The sequence below is a fragment of the Eleginops maclovinus genome, chromosome 8, assembly GCF_036324505.1.
Source record: "Eleginops maclovinus isolate JMC-PN-2008 ecotype Puerto Natales chromosome 8, JC_Emac_rtc_rv5, whole genome shotgun sequence".
Taxonomy (NCBI): Eukaryota; Metazoa; Chordata; class Actinopteri; order Perciformes; family Eleginopidae; genus Eleginops; species Eleginops maclovinus.
The window spans coordinates 18,664,028-18,679,249 of record NC_086356.1 but is presented as its reverse complement, the minus strand read 5'-3'; the positions used below and the strand labels follow the sequence as shown (position 1 = coordinate 18,679,249).

Genomic DNA, 15,222 nt, shown 5'->3' with positions numbered 1-15,222 from the left:
GAGACCTAAATGTTTTATTACACTACATATTTTGGCAGTTAGTTCCTTTACACATTCAGATTTTATAAAGCATCTTATTAGTTTATCACAATATGGCATGTAGTCTTCCCTAGGCCACCTTATTTCTGACCGTTTGCTGCATTCGCAGTTCCCTACCTGTCCACCAGATGGCCTCAGTCTTTTACACCTGTACCACTCAGATCTCTACCGTATCCACCTGCTCACCTGTGTTTCATACCAGTCCCTTCTCCCCAGTGAGTGCTAGAATGTCACTGTTATGTTCTCCATAGCCTTTTCATTAAGCCAGCTGTTCCTGTTAGCTGTTCCTGACCTGCTCACCTGCTGCATTGTCTTGGATTTGTTTGAATGTTTGGACTGCCATCTCGTATACACATGTGCCTGACCATAACCTCCTGTACATTTCTTTATATCATACCTGCTGCCTTTTGTGTGTTTAGCTGTATTTGTTTTTCATTGCCTGATGCAGCAGTGGTTTAGTCTGTAAGGGCTTGGACTGGGGTCCAAAGGGTCGCCGATTCACGTCTCGATTGGACCAACAACAAAAAAATGGAGTGAGCTGGTAGCTAGAGAGGTGCCAGTTCTCCTCCTGAGCCACTGCCGAGGTGCCCTTGAGCAAGGCACCAAACCCTGAAACTGCTCCCTGGTGCTGGGTACCTGGCAGCCTCCCTGCTCTGCCACCTCAACTGCATGTGTGTGGTTGTGTTAGTGCATGTATATCATCTGTGCATGTATCCTCCCTGTGTGTAATGTGTGTAAACACTACAGAGTGGGGAAAGACATTTCCGTAAGGGATTAATAAAGTATATCTTGTTCTTGTTCTTCTTACCCACACATGAATATATGATGAGGAGTGCATTATTTTACAGCAAATTGAAAAGTTCAAAAATAGGCCAATGAAAAACAAGAGCTCTGCCTCAGCTAATTACCACTTTTAAATACTGTGTAATTTGTCACAATATGTACTAAATAACAGTTTTTAGAATTTAGAATTGTGAATAACCTCTGTCTATGTACGTTTAGTAGCTTTGCTTCAGTATTATAACAAAAGTTGCACAGTATTAAATCACTCTGAAAGTATTACTTTTCAGAGAAGATTTCAGACACTTAGAGTTATATATAATTGTATTTGGATTATTATAAGCCTACTGAAGCATATACTGTACACCGCTTGTTTCGGTATATTTCAAAGAAAAAGGAATACTTTGAGTACTTATTTACTGGTAATTTTAGTTAATTAATGGATCCAATTATCTCCTCCACCACCACTTGTATATTCCTTCAGCATGATCAGTCCAATAAAGCTATATAGGACTAATTAAATCATTTTAAAATGAACATTTGGAGAGACGTAGCCTGAGCTACTCTCTGCCTAATTGGTAATTGGACAGCAATTATAGAACATATGCTCCTAGGTTATGCTCAACATTAATTAGTAAAAACGTAATTTATCAGACAACACCACTGGCAAGAGCACCGGGGCAACGGAGTCGATTCCAATGATCACATTTTGGTACAGAGAACAGGTTTGGGTGTAGCTGTAATTATGGAAAAAACTAAAACGGGGAGGGGTTACCAGTAGCCAGTGCCCCTGTAGAAATGTGACCCCCTGTGGCTCCCCTGTAAAATAAGACTTGATAATGATAATACAATGTTAGGTATAGCGTTGTGCTGTAACTACCCAGAGTTAGGTGGAATGCATTTCGTTTGTCTATAGGCTACTGTTATTTAATACAATTTGAACTACTGACAGATTTTTTCCCCCCTAAAAAACCCCACCAATGATATTATTTCATGTTTATTGTGTGCTATAACACAAAACTAAAAATGTTAAAATGTTGGACCCTGTCTTTGTGTCTTTTGTCCTGCTTTAAACGTGTCCCTCATGAATCCGAATCCGAAACACGTTCATTGCCAAACACATAAGAGGCATTTGCCTTGGTGTACAGTATGCACATGAACAGTCGAATAAGATCAATTGTAAGAAAAGGATTAAACAAACAAACAAACAAACAATTGTAACATAGATATACCCATAAAATAAAATTGAATCAAATTAAAAGTAAGATATGTGCAGTATTGGTATGACAAGCTGAAAGCCGTGCAGATAAAAGTCAATTGAATTATAAATTAATAACAATAATTAAATAACTGGCCCCAGCATAGCGGTGTAGAACCGGCTGTTTTGTTTTTGCAAAAAGAGGCACATGCGCACACGCACACGCACACTTTTGTAATTGCTCAACAGGTCCACAGGGGTTTGGATACGACCCATCTCCCTCTCTCTTTCTCGCTCCCCCTTTCCGAGAGCCTGGGAACTGTTGGTCGCACCTCCACTCTCACGCAGCAGAGAGCGGACTCGGAGCTCTTTCCCCTTCTCCTCCGCACTGCGATTCTCTCCTGGCGGACAGTAAGCAGCCCCACACACCTGGACACAGCGACCTCCGGGGCCACGGTACCGGGTCTGGACGTGCCTCACGCAGACGACAAAAGATGGACAGCCGAGCCCAGTGGCCCCAGACCCGACGGGGAGGGAGACGCGTGCAGTGATGGGACAGTTTTCGGGAGGATGCTACCTGAGTTTTGGCATCCTCGTGCTTCTCGGTTCGCGAGTCCCGGCCACGTTAGCCAGAGGTAAGCAGACACACTCTTCGGTGAGCGGAAAGTGTTTATCCCATGTGGGGCTTCAGTCTTCGAGACTTAACTCGAGAAAAGAGACGTGTGAGCTCCGGAGAAGCTTGTTTGAAGCTGTGGTTTTGGTGTCTGGCTTCTGAAAAGTGATAGTCCAACCGGTGTGTACAGTTTGTGTGAGTGATTGCATCTCTAAAGTAAGACGTTTTTTAGCTTGCATTTGAATGACACGTTTTTATTTGTATCGTGTCACAAGCTACCCCGTTTGAGTTGTCCAATGTGTTGTCTCTGGATCGTTTAAAAATATGCAAACTGAGCCGAGTTATGTTGAACACTCTGGGATTTAAGCTAATTTGAAATGTATAATTAGTTGGGAGCCGTTTTGCTCAGAAAACCCAGCATAATAATTGCTTTGCTTCCCTTTGACACGTTGTAAATAGGATGGAGATGAATATCATACCATTTCATGTTTCAGCCACTTTGCAAGGAGACCATTTACAAAAAATCCTTTATGTCTAAGTTTGATTTTAGCCAACGCAGTTTTCCCAACATGATGCTATGGATTTAATGCACATATGTGCCCTTTCTGTATCCACTGCACATGTCTTTATTTATGTCAATTCACATAAAGTGACAGTTAAAAAAAATCTAATATCTAAAATAAATAAATAATTCTAATGCAGTGAGGCATTCAGTATTTTTTAGAAATATTTATTCTCCTCTGGATCAACTTTTCTCCTTTATTGTTCTCTCTGTTGAGTCAACACACACACACACACACACACACACACACACACACACACACACACACACACACACACACACACACACACACACACACACACGCACACACACACACACACACATTCACGTCCACAAAACTTTAATTATTTTTAAACCCATGGACTCAAAGGGTTCATGTGTTTCAGCAAGCTTCTGTGCCCATGTTTATGAGTTGGAACTTTTGCGTAATAAAGCTTGTCATTTTACAGAAACTGTTCCTCCATCCCTACAGATACAGCACTGTTAATTTCTGTCTCTGGTTGAGACAAAGTGAGCGAGTAAGTAACTATTGTTTGACTAATCTTCCACATAAATGTAAATTTGACCCCCTCCGATTGAGTTCAGCTCACAGAAACCTCCTCAGGCTTTTCATTGCAAAGCATCCTTGAGTCTGGAGACATCCCCAAACAGAGCGATGGTGTCTATAAGGGAGGGGGACGCAAAGAGCTACCTGTCAAAAGATAGGCAAACTCTTACAAGTAAGTAAAACTGTAGGCTAATGTAGCCATGAATTGTAAAGACATACTTAAACATTCACATCAGCCTTGAAGCAACGGCTATTATGACTTTATTCTTTAAAAAAAGGACTTTTTGTGATTATAATACGGCTTGATTTTTTAAAATCTCAGATCATTATTTTTATGTCTAACTGTGGACCTTATGGTCTGTTGTACTTGATAGACTATATTTCCGCATTTCAAGACATTTATTCTCTCGCTAATTTGTGGGTGTAATTAGAGTAGCTTCTGCCGTGTTTACTCCATTCCTCCCCCAGGACTCCTCTTAAAGCAGCGGAGCTTTAACATCTCTCCTTCATCTTTACGTTTTATGGCAGATTAAAACCAATGCTTTGAGGTCGCATACTGCCATCGTCTTTCCTGGAGGCATGGTTGTGTTTAGATAGATTGTAGTAGATATTTAAAAAATTGTTGCAAAATCTGTGTTTTTATTGGGGGGTTCAAAATTTTGCCAGGTACTTGTCCCTTGCATCCCAATCAAAACGAGGTGACTGCCTGAATGTCCCATTTTGCAAACTTCTTTAGCCTAAACTATTGTTTTACGTGAAATACAGAGAACCTCAATGTCTTGGTGATTCACATATTTGTGATTTATTTATCTGACTACAGAAATCTTATGCAATTTCTAAAACGGTTTTGTATTCGGTCAGTATAAAGATCATCATGAAATCTTTTCCTTTTCTTCTGGTGATGCTCTTCTGACCTATTGACATCCATTTAGCTCGCATGGCAGTGAAACAAAGATGCATTTGCAAGTCAATTAGTTAAGTAGCCCCAAGGTTTTAGTTTTTGCATCCCAAGTTCTGAAATTAGTTTCAACTTTGAAATTTGCATAGCATAAATATTAGATTATGCATATGTATCTTCAGGCCAACTTTGCTTGTAGAGATCAGGAGGGGTTTGTCATTTCTTTTTAAAAAGTGAGTCTAAAAGCCGTTGAAAATAACCTTTGAAAATTGGCTGTACATTGTATTTACATGACCAGCATTTCCATGTAAAAATGTTGAGCGATATTTAAAAGGATTAACCTCTTTTTGGCAGGACCAAAAATGTTGTAAGCATTTGCATGCACAATGTAGTTTTCATAAGCTGCATAGGTAGTATGATGTTATACATCTGCCAGGTTTTAAAGTGGTGTCTGTGATGGCTCTCTGCCAGGCTGTGAAATAAATATTTATGTATTGCAATAATATGGATGTCAACAGTCAAATACTTTATGCAGGAATGAAATGAAAAAGGCAAACTCCACCAAAAACGGCCTAAATAATGAAAAACCTACTGGCAAAGCTAAATCATGAAGCATGGTTGAAATATGAATGAATTTCTCAAGGAACATAACCATATTAGCCTCCCATACTGTTGTATATTTATTTCTCAATCAAAAGCTAGGTTAAAATTCAGTTATCCAAATGTATTCTTGACGTCTTGCATGGAGGGGACCCTATCACACTGCTGCAAGCATACATTTTAAAGCTTAGCACACTGTGAGAACTCGAGGTGATGAGAACAAACTTACCCCAGAGGAAAAACCCAGAATCTGTGCCTACAGGTGGGTTCATGGAGAGCCGAAGCTGATCGAATGTTAAGCAGCAGATCAAACATCAGGGAGTCGCAGTGTGATTAGTAAAGAAAGGTTGTTGGCAGTAAAAGGGTGAAGAAGTGCCACGGTGGATATGTTTCTACATGCATGTATTTTGAGTGTAGCCATCCGTGTGAAGGCCTGTAGTTTTGTGAGGTTTTCTCCTCGAGTTTCTTTTGACGGGTAATCCATGTCTTTGTTGTTTGAAAAAGAGCTATTCATGATTTAGAAAAAATGGTAACTTTTCAACATCTTAAAACAATTTGAAATTACATGTAGATTTTAGATTAATTGAGAAAAAAACACCTTGTATAAAAGAATCAGGAACAAATACAGGATAATGCCATTTAAAATAAATTGCTTTAATCCTACAAGCCAATTGAATAAGCTGATTTATATGAAACATCAGTGAGATCCTTATAGACTATGTGAGGTTATCAGGGAGAAATCAATACATGTACGCCAATGCTGTGACACTGACATGATAACGCTGTTAGCCCTGTAACTGGTCAGCCTGGAGTGAGCCAACACTCTCTATTCACACGCAAAGCAGATTACAGACGCTTGATAGACCTTCCATCATGGTCCAGTAGGCTAGGTTGGATAATTCCCACTCTTACCTTCCTGCATCCTGAATTTCATACATGTTCTTGGGAAAAACATGACCCTGCTGCCAAAAACCCTTGTTGGCTGGAGGGTAAGTGGGAAAAAACCTCAAGATAGAAACAAAGAGAGTGAAAGAAGAATAAAGGGCCATGGAGTCATCTCTGCCATGTTTTATTTATCCCCTCAAAAATGGCTGCCAGACTGTTTCTCAAGATCAAGCTTTGATTTAACTGACATTTCATACAAGATGAATTCACAAGCACAGATGGGCTGGTATCCACAGTTGCTTCTGTTCTGTAGGAGATCGCATGGTGGTCATATTTCCCAGTTTCACTATCGCATTATTCAAAGGGAATCCATTTCTCTATCCAACTCACCAACCCCCTCTCCCATCAGCTCCTCTCCACATTCAGAGGGATCTCAGCTCACCAGCCGGCAAACCAGGCTAGGGAATATTGTCGACGGTGGAAGCAGAAAGCTACAAAATCAAATATGGGGGGAGAAGATGTTTCTTGGGAGAAAACATTCACGCTAAACTGATAAAGTGTGATGAGAGTCTGTGTTGGACAGAGCTACAATAGCAATCAAAAAGCTATTGTGTTTGCTCTATATGGGATATTGAGACTTTGGAATCTGGTCAATAGAAGTGCCTTTGTACATGGTATTCCCATAAGAGGTGGGATTGATTGGAACCAAATCCTTCTGTTTGCTCGAATAAAAAGCAAAGCTTTCATTTTAAATCTGTTGGTGAAACTTCATATTCCTGCTCGGTTCCATTGTGGTTATGTATGGATTACTCATGTTCCTTTCGGTTTTAAAATCAAGTTGGGTCTTTCTTAGTTGATGCAGCTGCTTTTGCCCCTTTATTGTATAAAGTCAGTATTTTGGCATGTTTAAATTTCAGATTATGTAGCCTAAATACAAAAACATGTATTGTTGATTTTTAAATATCTCTCTGGCACAAAGACAGCTGACTACGAAAACTCCTGACATTAACAAGATGTGATCAGCGGAAATGTTTTAGTACAAAAGACGTATTGCTCCGTTCAGTGGAGGTTCTTCCCTCACAAATGACCTTTGGCTGAGCTGCTGCCAGTTACATTTGTCATTTTAACCGGGGATAGCTGCGGTCAGTGATGGCTAAAAAGGAGGAGCTGCTCCTTTTTAATGTTTTGTACGTGGACAGACAAAAGATGAAGTAAAAACGGTGATGCTCAGCAATTCAGTTTTTTGAGATTCAATCACATCAATGTGTACAAACAGTCTTTCACATAATTAGAATTTTTGCTGGATTATGCAGGGAAATGCTTAGACTGTAGAGCACTTTTAGCTTTGCAACAATAGCAGGTGTTAATAGAATGTAAAGTAATGAAAGATTGACATTTGATAAGGTTTATTAAAGCAACGCTGATGATTTAAAACATGCCCACATTGGCCTTGATACCGATGCTTAGGATCAGCTCTAGGCATCGAATACTGCGTAGCGATAATGCTTTCATATTCAGCATCCCTTATACATGTTGCATGGGTACTGGGTGCATGTATGCGTTCACTGTAATGTGGTATGTGGTATCTGATTGCCAAATTGTGTAGAGAATGACAGGGTGTCAAATGTTGCCATTTCACTCGCCTCCTGCAAATTTTCCTCCCAACCTTGTCTCGGCAGCCTTGACGCTTTCTGTTCGATAAGAGCTAGCATTGCTGTCATGTGTTTTCTAATAACACTGAACGGGAAGCCTTGGAGATAACTGCCCATCCACAATGCACCATTCAATGCCTCACTGGTTAACTCAAGGGCATTGCCAACAAAGGCAAGATTCACGCCATACACCTTTCACTTCAATGCCAAATAACCCCCACCCCCACCCACACACCCACCTCTACACCCCGCATCTCCCAGTTCTTACCTCTGAGTAGCACTTTTGTTTTCTCTAAAGCGCTTTTATTCTATAAATACCACGCCCAACCATCTTTTCTTGTTGTCCACTCCTCCCTTGAAATTCATTTTCGCTGTAATTTAGCTTCGGTGGATTGTTGCCGTGACAAATGTTTTGGTTCTGGTATCATTCCTCACCTCACCTGAGTGAAGGGGAGAGGAGAGCAGAGCTTGGAGGAGCAGAACGAGGAAGCAGGGAATGTTTGAAGCAGAAGGAGAGAGGGAGACACAGATAGCAGGGTTACAGTGCAGAATCCTTAAGTATCTCATGTTATCAGTAACTGCCACGGCAGTTTGTCAGTAACAGCGAGCACCTGTCACTGCGCTCCCTGATGAATTAATTTCAAGAGTAATCAAAAGCAAATGCATATTTAATGACTTTTGGATTAAAGTAGGGGTTGGGTGTTTGTTTATGTGTGCACTACAGTGTTTTGACATGCCAGAGCGATCATGTTCATGCACCTTATTTCGTGTTGAATAAGAGTATATTATGATGAATGCTACTCAGAAAAAGGACAATACGGTATTTAGACATCAATCAGAATTGATGTTTTCTTGTTTTTTATATTGTGCCACAAGGGAGACCCCAACATAGACCGTAGGACGTGACAATACTAATAAAACACTTTAAAACTGAGAATTGAGAGAAATCCATAGAGGCTAACATGCAATTGATTTCCTTTTAAGTGTGCTTCAGAACCAATAAAGTCCTTATACCATGTACTTCATGAAACGCATACTGTCATGGCTTCACGTGATGTTGCAGTCATTCATCATGGTAGCTCTGACTTTGTCCATCTTTAATGGTTTCATGCCAATAAGGTGTGATGGTGTCTGTGGAAGTTGTTGTTATTAAAGATTGCTCGGTTAATGGTTGGGTAGCTGTTTGGGTGGTGAGTCCACCTTTATCATAATCTAACCCTCATTTGTGAATCCAGGAGAGGTTTGCTCTCCCTTTCCTGATAAAAGAAAATCAGAATACACCCCCACAAGCTACAGGAAAGTACTATGTCTGTCTATATTTCATGCAGCCCTGTCTGTTCCCAATGGCTATTTGGTGCCTCTGTGAGTGTCAGAGATGCGAGATGGGGGTTTAAGAGTCCCTCTCTGTGTGTGAAGTCTACATAAAAACTCTCTGCAGTCATGGGTGGCTGTGTGTTGTAAAACCACAAAGCGCTGTCATTTATATTATAAAACATAGCGATATTCCATTGGTTGCATAAAATGACTCGTGTTTTTCAGAAGAGAAAAATGCAGAAAAAGGGGGACAATTCAGAAGTGCTAGGCTAAAAAACATTCGCCTCAACTCTGAATACCGAATCACAGTGAATAGACAATATTAAAGACCAATGCATTTCCCTTAATCCATATTTCATGAGTCAACAAGTATTCAAAGACTGCCTTCAAAACAATTGGTTATTGTTGCCTAGCTCCTCAAATGATCAATCGAAGTCGCCCAAAAGAGAAGAAAGCTTTCTGTCAGAACCACCCTGCAGGATTGAAGAAAGTCTGATCTTAACAACACTTTGGAAGAAAGCAGGGTCTTAATTAAAAGACTATATTCAGATAAAGGAATAATAACGAGGCGGTACATCCAATCTTGAAATCACTCATTAAGACATCCTATTAGCACATTAGCACATTTTCAAATTGAAACACAAATTATTCTCATTGTTAAAAAATAAAATAACATAAATAAATAAACAACACAGAGGTTAATGAAGTTAAGATAATGTGTAAACATGCTTGTTAATCATCCACCTGGTAATTAAATCGCAGTTTTAATGTATTACATCAGGACATATTAATATCAATTGTGTCAAATGACCATGTTTACCGCAACCACCATGTATAGAATGCATGATTTCACCACGCTGAGGGTATTACATCTGCAGTTTTTTTTTTGCTTTGTTCCGAACATTTTAGTGGTTTTAGGGAAAACACAAAAACAGTCAACTCCATGGGACCTGTGCAGGAGATATTTAAAGCCACACTGTGTTTCACAGCAGCTGTTCTCTAACAGTTTACCTTTGCTGTCGCCTTCTCTTTATTTCTATTCGGCATTGGAAAGCTGATTTTGTTTGAAAAAGGGCAGCGTCTCTAATGACCACAAGTTCAAAGTGCACTAAACAGTCTGTGCAGCTCATCTCCAGCTTCACTGCTGTAATGTTCGCTTCGCAATCCTCCATCAATCCCCTTTTGACCCTTCCAGTCTCCCATCAGCCAACACTGGTCAGCTGTCCTTCCCTTACTTGGCAATCACTGTGCCAGTACCATTTCTTTTTTTTCGCTCAGTGGTAAAATGTCACTCTTAAGTCCGAACTGCTGTTTCCTTCTAATGCTCCAACTCTATTACTCTAGTCCTGACCGCTGACCCAGAGCAGGGATCATAACACAAGGGCGTTTGTCATTTCTTTCGTACCGTCTACAAACAGAGGAGGCACGTTCCTACTTCTTAAAGAAGGTCTGGCAAAGTTTATATTTTAGAGTGGACATATTCTGCTCATTTTCAGGTGTATATCAGTATGTAGAGTCTCTACTGTGACATGTCTCCATGCTTTAATGCTTGAAAAGCTCTTTATTTTTCTCATAATGCCTGTGCAGCACAGGCATCGGTTAGCCGGCCCGGCTCCGTTGTGATTGATCAATCACTAAAAGATACACACAGTTGTTGGCTCCCTAACCAATAGAAGCTAAGTGTGTTAAAGTGATGTAACTATGTTACAGAAGTAAACAATGAAGTCCAATGGAGGTGTTTCAGACGGGGGGGGCGGGGGGATTTTTGCCTTTGCATGCCATTTACATGCACACAAATGTATAGAACATAATACAGCAGAGGCACATGGGGCCTCCTTTATAATCACTTTAATATTCTTAATCATTCTGAACAAAATGTAGTTCTTACATCTTGCTTTGTCCACATTCCTCTGTATGTATTTGCAGCTGCCTAACCTCCTGCAGTCTTTGCCTGCTGGTTGGTCACAGTTGCTTAATATGAATTTGAATGGGAAACCACATTTTTTATTTTAGCTACTTATCTACATTTAAATTAGAACGAATTAGGCATTTTAACACAAAAATAAGGAAAAAACATGAATAAAAGAAATACCCTTTTCTTTGTGTATTGACACCCGTTGAGGACTTGATGATTTGAATTTAAATGCTTATCCATTTGTAAGGTGGTGTGTTCTCTTATGCTCTGTGAGCACCGCTGCAAGGTTATGCATGTGTAACTTTGATGAGGTTCCCCTTCAGCCAAGGACTCCCGTTTGTCATTAAGATAGATAACATCTATTCTGTGCATCGATGTGGCTACATTCATTTAAAGACTACTTTTGTTTCACCTCACAGACAGCAGAATCAATAAAAAGCTTTGCCTATTTCTGCTTCATTTCATCTTAGCTGGTTTGGACCAACACAACCCCGGAAAAGGGGAAAGATGCTGCTGCAGCATCCAGTCTTATGTACCGTACACATATGCTTTTTATGTGACAAAAAATATGAATACTAGTGTTATGCTATCTTTTCATCTACAACAATTTCTCTTAAGACACCAAACCAACAATGGTTTTTTTTCTAGTACGTATTTCTGTTACGTTGCAGTATGCCTCCAAGCTATGGAACTATTGGAAAACCAATTTAAAACAGCCTTACTGTGTGAAATGTTACCTTATTGCAATCAAGTTAATTCTGAAACAACCCTACCACATGCTTTAGACTTCATGCATTCCATATTTAAATGGCATTACATGTTTTACAAGCAGGGGGAATAAATACAGTACATGTTCTGTACAAATAGGTCTTTCATGGCAATAACTATGGGAGTTGCGAACAGTGTTTATACCCTAATGATAATTTAGAGTTTTGTTTACAAACTAAGGTAACTTGAAAAGGCTATCATGAAATTCTGGGATGCTACTGTTTTTTTAAGACGTCTTTATTTATTGTTTTAAAAGGAACTGAACTGTTTTCAAAGTCTTTCAGTACTTCATGACCTTCCTCCAGGTTATTATTTAAGTTTTTTGCTTCAAAAACATTTAGAGCTTTCTTTAGCTTTCTACAACTACCTATATTAACTACTTAAGACGAGTATTGAGTGTGACTGCAAGTAGCCTCACTACAACAACAGTAAACAGGAACACACTTAATGAAACGCAACAGATAAACACCAGCTACTGCCATCGGCACATTTGATCTTAATTGCTTAAGGCAAGTCGAATATCTGCCCACACCAATGTTTGGCTGATAAATCAATGCATCCCTTTATTTATTTTTTAATAAAATAATTATCCTGACCTCTTATTTGTCACATCTACATTGATCCTGGGGTAGCCGCTCTAATAAATGATTCAATAAAGCATTTATACTGTAGTTGGGCATGAATTACTTTTGGAACGGCACCTCGTGTAGGTGAGGGTTGAGATATCTCCAGTATTTCTGCTGAATGACTGTTGCAATTGTCACCCTGTCGTGGTCTCCAGCCGGAGCGTACACATGTACTGACAAGATCCATATTCAAAGCACTGAATTGTAGAAGCATCTGAAATTGAAATGTCAGGTTGAAATACCCATGCCTTGAATTAGAATGTGGAAATAGAAAAAGACAAGCTATTGTGCTGCAGTATCTCGTGTTGACATTTTAGTGTGCATTGTGTTTACTGAAAGTGTCAAATGCATTGATACCAGATTGGGTTAGTGTGAAAAGCATCACATTTCCCGCAGAAAACGGTCAAGCTTTTTTATCCTATAGTGTATTGTAATTAGACTGCAGTCTCATTCCCCCAGTCCTAATCAGTTATCTTTGGATCTGCTAATGTTGAGGTATCCTTCTCGTGTGTGTGTGTGTGTGTGTGTGTGTGTGTGTGTGTGTGTGTGTGTGTGTGTGTGTGTGTGTGTGTGTGTGTGTGTGTGTGTGTGTGTGTGTGTGTGTGTGTGTGTGTGTGTGTGTGTGTGTGTGTGTGTGTGTGTGTGTGTGTGTGTGTGTGTGTGTGTGTGTGAGCTGTAATCCAAAACAAGGCCTGATAAAATGAGAGGATAAAACCCAATTACCCACTAGGCAGTCCTGAGTCATCTTCCATTTGTTCCAGCCATTTTCTCCTCTATCTACTCCTTTTTATCTCGACTTGTATGGTTTACTCAAAGACCACCCTAGCTGATTGTAATCTGTAGGTGAAAGAAATGAGATGAAAAAAACGTGAAGAAGAAACTGAAGTGATAGAGTGAGCTAATCGATGCCAAGCAGCGCGCACACAGGGATACACTTTTCTCTCCTCAGTACAATCTTCCAGTGTGATACTGAAGTTTGTGTGTGTTGGGCGTCTGAGGGGACCAATTAAGGAATGGCAGGGCAGGAGCCTGAACCGCTGGCTCTCCTAATAGCCTGCAGGCTGGAGCGGTCCTGATCCATAGTCAGTCGATAACACAGACCATCCTGCGCTCAGCCAATGAATGCCAACAATCGGAAAAATTCTCACAGTCAGAATGGAAAGATATTTTTGCACATTAAACACATTCTTTGGTTTTGCTTTTAAGCCAAATTACACTACGGCAACATGTTTGACAGGAAATGGTGTATTAGAATATTTTACTCATCTCTGGGTTTTGAGACGGTGGAAACCAATAAAATAAAATTGAATTATTTATATAAACATAGGACGATAAAGTAAAAATGTGAAACAAGCCTATGAAATGAAATCAACATATTTATATAAACATTGAAATTTCAAGTAAAACTGCGCTATAAGCAGATCAATTGAAAGAGAGTAAAAATGTTTATACAAACGTAGGATGTTAAAGTAAAAATGTGCCACAGCTCAAATAAAATTACCGAAAATTATTTACATACACATAAGAAGATGAAGTTTAAAAAAAGTGCAATAAGCAGATAAAACAAGATAGAATAAAAGTATTAAAACAAACACAGGAAGTTTGATTCATAATGTGAAATAAAATACAATATTTATATCAACATAAAATGTTAAAGTAAAAATGTGCAACTAGCAGATAAAATAATAAGACATACAAATATTTATTTAAACATAGGAAGTTAGGTTAAAATGTACACAAAGCAGATACAATAGAATGGAAAATATGTGTATTAATAAAAGAAGATAAGTGAAAATGCCAAGGCAGAGTCAGTGTCAGACAGTGCGCAGCGGGCTCTTGACCTTTGCAAAAGATTAGATGATTTCCCATCTTTTTGTGTGTGTGTGTGTGTGTGTGTGTGTCTTTGTTGGGCTGGGTCTGTTTTATGTCTTTGTTGTCTGTTAAATACAGTGTTTGGTGCAGCCCTCACATAGTGAGAGTATGCACCGCTGACATTCAGCTCCTTCTCTGCTGACCTACAAGGTGTATGATAACCTACAAGAACAGCGGGTTTGTTTTTCAGGGCTAATGGAGAACACTCCCAAGACAGAACATAAAGCAATGATGTCGTGACCCATCTCTAAGGGATACTGTTCACTCTTAGCATCTCCTCTAGATGGGGTAGAGTCCATAATGTAATGTGAAGGGCTTAAATTTAATCAATAGCCATAGATATCATTTACCCAGCTCTTCCAACGCTTTAGATTACTCACCCACTTACAGTGTGTTCCTTTTGTGCATCTGCAGTTCCATCTCATAAGACTTAAGCTACCTTCTGCAAGATGACTGAATTTTCTTATCATTTTAATAATATAGCTATGTGTTTCTTCGTGTACCTGATGCTGATTTATGAGCCTTTCTGGGACTCAGGCCTGAGGCACGACAAGGACTCTGGGAAGTCATTCTCACTCTTATTACCACTGCATAATAGAGAGTACTCATTAAAGAGTACAAAAGAAAGTTATCTTAAACTACAAAATAACTTTATTATATATTTAAAAAAAACTTTATTTTTGTATATTCAAAGATGATGCCTGTCATTTTCCTGTGTCTAAAGAGTCAAGATGGCAATATTCTCTTGTATATCATACTATTCATTGCTATCTTGAAACCTACTGTCCCGGTTGTTGTGACATTTAGTTCTAAAATTGTCTTGTCCCTGAAGATGAACCACGACCCTGACCTTCTTATTTCAGGACTTGGTTGTTTTTACAAAGATTGTTTTTTCTGTTAAATGAAAACCTTTACTGATTATGACTTCAAAACATAAGGTACTTTTCCACTGT

General features: G+C 39.4%; 1 protein-coding gene across 1 annotated transcript in view; it reads left to right on the top strand.

Moving 5' to 3' along the window:
* The first annotated feature begins 2,343 nt into the window (after window positions 1-2,343).
* Window positions 2,344-15,222, top strand: part of LOC134868821 (netrin receptor UNC5D-like) — a 160,268-nt gene continuing 147,389 nt past the window's right edge. Inside the window, 1 exon segment of the mRNA XM_063890131.1 lies at window positions 2,344-2,652. Coding sequence (XP_063746201.1) covers window positions 2,568-2,652 — 85 coding nt within the window. The 5' untranslated portion in view covers window positions 2,344-2,567.